The 3,294-nt window shown below is 38.1% G+C and overlaps 1 protein-coding gene across 1 annotated transcript in view; it reads right to left on the minus strand.

Annotated features, from left to right (window-relative positions):
- The window catches only part of LOC107294493 (contactin-3), an 81,889-nt gene extending 79,211 nt beyond the window's left edge, over positions 1-2,678 (minus strand). Inside the window, exon 1 of the mRNA XM_015823726.1 lies at positions 2,576-2,678. Within this exon, the coding sequence (XP_015679212.1) occupies positions 2,576-2,673 (98 nt within the window). The 5' untranslated portion in view covers positions 2,674-2,678. The remainder of the gene's footprint in view (positions 1-2,575) is intronic.
- Positions 2,679-3,294: the final 616 nt, after the last annotated feature.

The raw sequence follows: 3,294 nt of genomic DNA on the forward strand, positions 1-3,294 counted from the left end.
CAGGGTGCCGTCAGCCAGACAGTGTCGGCTGGCGACCCCCAGGGGGAGAGCCTTCTCTGTCGGAGCACCCACCCTCTGGAACGAGCTGCCCCCAGAGATCCGGGTGATCCCGGATCTCCCCTCCTTCCGCCGCGCCCTTAAGACCTGGTTATTTCAGCAGGCAGGACTGGCCTAGGGGTATTTTAAAGGGGTTTTAAATCAAATTTTTAGTAGAAGCGGCCAAATTTAAATAGTTATTTTTAATCTTTTTAAATTTTGTATTGTATCATTGTTTTAAACTGGCTGTAAGCCGCCCTGAGTCCTCCGGGAGAAGGGCGGGGTATAAATTTAATAAAATCTAAAATCTAATCTAAATCTGTACTCTTTCTAGAGTCTCAACATCTTTTTTACATCGTGGTGACCAAAACTGGATGCAGTGTTCCAAGTGTGGCCTTACCAAGGCATTGTAAAGTGGTATTAATTCTTCACGTGATCTTGATTCTATCCCTCTGTTAATGCAGCCCAGCACTGTGTTGGCTTTTTTGGCAGCTGCAGCACACTGCTGGCTCATATTTAAGTGATTGTCCACTAGGACTCCAAGGTCCCTCTCACAGTTACTACTATTGAGCAAGGTACCCCCTATATTATACCTGTACATTTGGTTTTTCTTACCTAAATGTAGAACCTTACTTTTTTCACCATTGAATTTCATTTTGTTAGATAGTGCCCAGTGTTCAAGTCTGTCCAGATCCTCCTGTATCTTAAGCCTGTCTTCTGGAGTGTTGGCTATTCCTGCCAGCTTGGTGTCATTTGCAAATTTGATGAGTTTCCCATCTATCCCTTCATCCAAATCGTCAATGAAGATGTTGAAGAACACTGGGCCTAGAACAGAGCCCTGGGGCACCCCACTACACACTTCCCTCCATGTAGATGCGGTTCCATTGAGGACCACTCACTGAGTATGGCTGGTCAGCCAGCTACGAATCCATCTGGTGGTGATGCTGTCTAATCCACATTTTTCTATCTTATCAAGTAGTAGGTTGTGATCTACTTTATCAAATGCCTTACTGAAGTCCAAGTAAATTATATCCACAGCATTCCTCTGATCCACTAATTTTGTCACTTGGTCAAAGAATGCAATAAGATTTGTCTGGCATGATCTATTTTTGACAACCCATGTTGGCTTTTAGTAATGACGTTGTTTGCCTCTAGGTGTTCGCTGATTCATTGTTTGATTATCTTTTCCAGAATCTTCCCAGGTATTGAGGTCAGGCTGATAGGTCTATAATTTCCTGGATCCATTTTTTTTCCTTTTTTGAAGATGGAAACTACATCAGCTCTTTTCCAGTCCTCTGGTAGTTCCCCAGTGCTCCAGGATCTTTGAAAAATATAGTTCAGTGATTCTGAGATCACATCTGCTAGTTCGAGAACCTTGGGGTGTAATCTATCTGGTCCTGGTGATTTGAACTCGTCTAGGCTGGACAGATGCTCACTTACCATTTTCTTGCCTATCTTAACTTGTGTTTCTATTCTGTTTTTTAATGGCACTATTTTTGATAGGTTGGTCTGTTTTTTCCCTTTGTGTAAAGACAGATGCAAAAATCGAGTTAAATAGTTCTGCTTTCTCCCTGTTGCTTGTTACCTTCTTGCCACTTTCACCCAGTAATGGACCAATCATTTCCTTTACTTTTTTCTTGTTGTTTACATGTTGAAAGAAGCTTTTTTGTTATTTTTGACTTTGATAGCAAGCCTTAGTTCATTTTGAGTCTTAGCTTTTCTCACTTCATCTTTGCAGGCTTGGGCTATTTGTTGATATTCTGATTTAGTTATGTGCCCTTCTTTCCACTTTCTATACTTGTCCTTTTTATCTTTCAATTTATCAGAGAGTTCTTTATGCATATGGCCTCAGCATAGGCCATTTTCTGAATCACCTGTTGCTTTTTGAGTAGCCATGTTATGCTTAAACAGAGCTGTCATTGAATAATTGATCTCCTACCTATCCTTCTATTGACCTGGTTCCCAAGAATAAACTTTGCTAATAATAAACTGAGAACTTTTCAATTTTTCACTTGTCAAATCTCCTAATATGCCCTGTTTCATTCTAATGTTACTGCTGTCAGCAAATTTCTCTGATTTTTTTATTATTATTATTATTATTATTTTATTATTATTATTTGAATTTATACCCCGCCCTTCTCCTTGCGGACTCAGGGCGGCTTGCGGACTCAGGGTGGCTGACAGCCTGATAAAAACAACTACAACAATACCCCAAAAACTATCATTAATTTGATTATATTGATCAAACATAAATTTAGCCAATATTATGCATTATTGCAGCTTTTTGGTATCTCAGTTAATCCATGTAAACCAGGTTCAGGATTCTGTTATATAAAGTCAATATTGAATGCATAGTATGAAATCTATGTTCATTTCTTACTATACTGTATGATCTAGAATAATTATATAATAAATGGTCTCTTTATAATCCGATAATCCGATATTACTTCATTTAAAATTGGTTCAAATAAGTACAACATATGCAATAGCATGTTCTATGTCCAATTCTTTCTATCATAAATAAAATAGATATGCTTACTTTCCAAGGGCAAAGCATTCTAGTTTCACAGTTGATCCTTTAGCAGCAGGAACTGTTTCAGGAAACTGAACTTCTATTTTGGGTTCATATTCCCCCATCACACCTGTTATTCCAGAAAAGGTAAAGAAAGATAGAAACTGAACACCCTGATCAGCAACTGTACAAGAGTTCTGCTGAAGTATAGATGGATTACTACTTCCATAGTCATTGCTTTATCCCTTGATTGACAGCTGACATGACTTAACATGCCAACTTACCTCCTATTAGCATTAAAAATGTAGTATAATATAGGAAAATAGAGAATGCAGTAGAATGTAACAATTAGCTAGATAACTTTGAAGGTTCTCTGTTGCATTACAACTGCTTCTTGATATTTCATGCATGTGCAAACACATCTGCCTGTAAAAATGAAATAGCAGCAGAATTCTGATGAACTGTTACAGATCTTGATTGCGATTTTGAGTAAGTGGAAAAAGTAATTTATTATACACATAGAAATAACAGCTAGTATAAATGACAAGTCATAATCAGTATATAATCCTTTGGTGTATAGAAATGTGCATCTGGGTGTCTCTGAATTCCCTTCATTAAAGATTTGTCTGGTTACTGTGGTTGTGGTGAAGGGAGAAAGATGTATTGAAGGAAGAGTAAGAGAGGTTCTCCATTTCCATGAACAAGAAAGTAAGTAAAAATCAGCCATGGAGCTGGCATACTTATTT

This window comes from Protobothrops mucrosquamatus, unplaced genomic scaffold, assembly GCF_001527695.2.
Source record: "Protobothrops mucrosquamatus isolate PMUCROS unplaced genomic scaffold, P.Mucros_1.0 scaffold1968, whole genome shotgun sequence".
Classification (NCBI taxonomy): Eukaryota; Metazoa; Chordata; class Lepidosauria; order Squamata; family Viperidae; genus Protobothrops; species Protobothrops mucrosquamatus.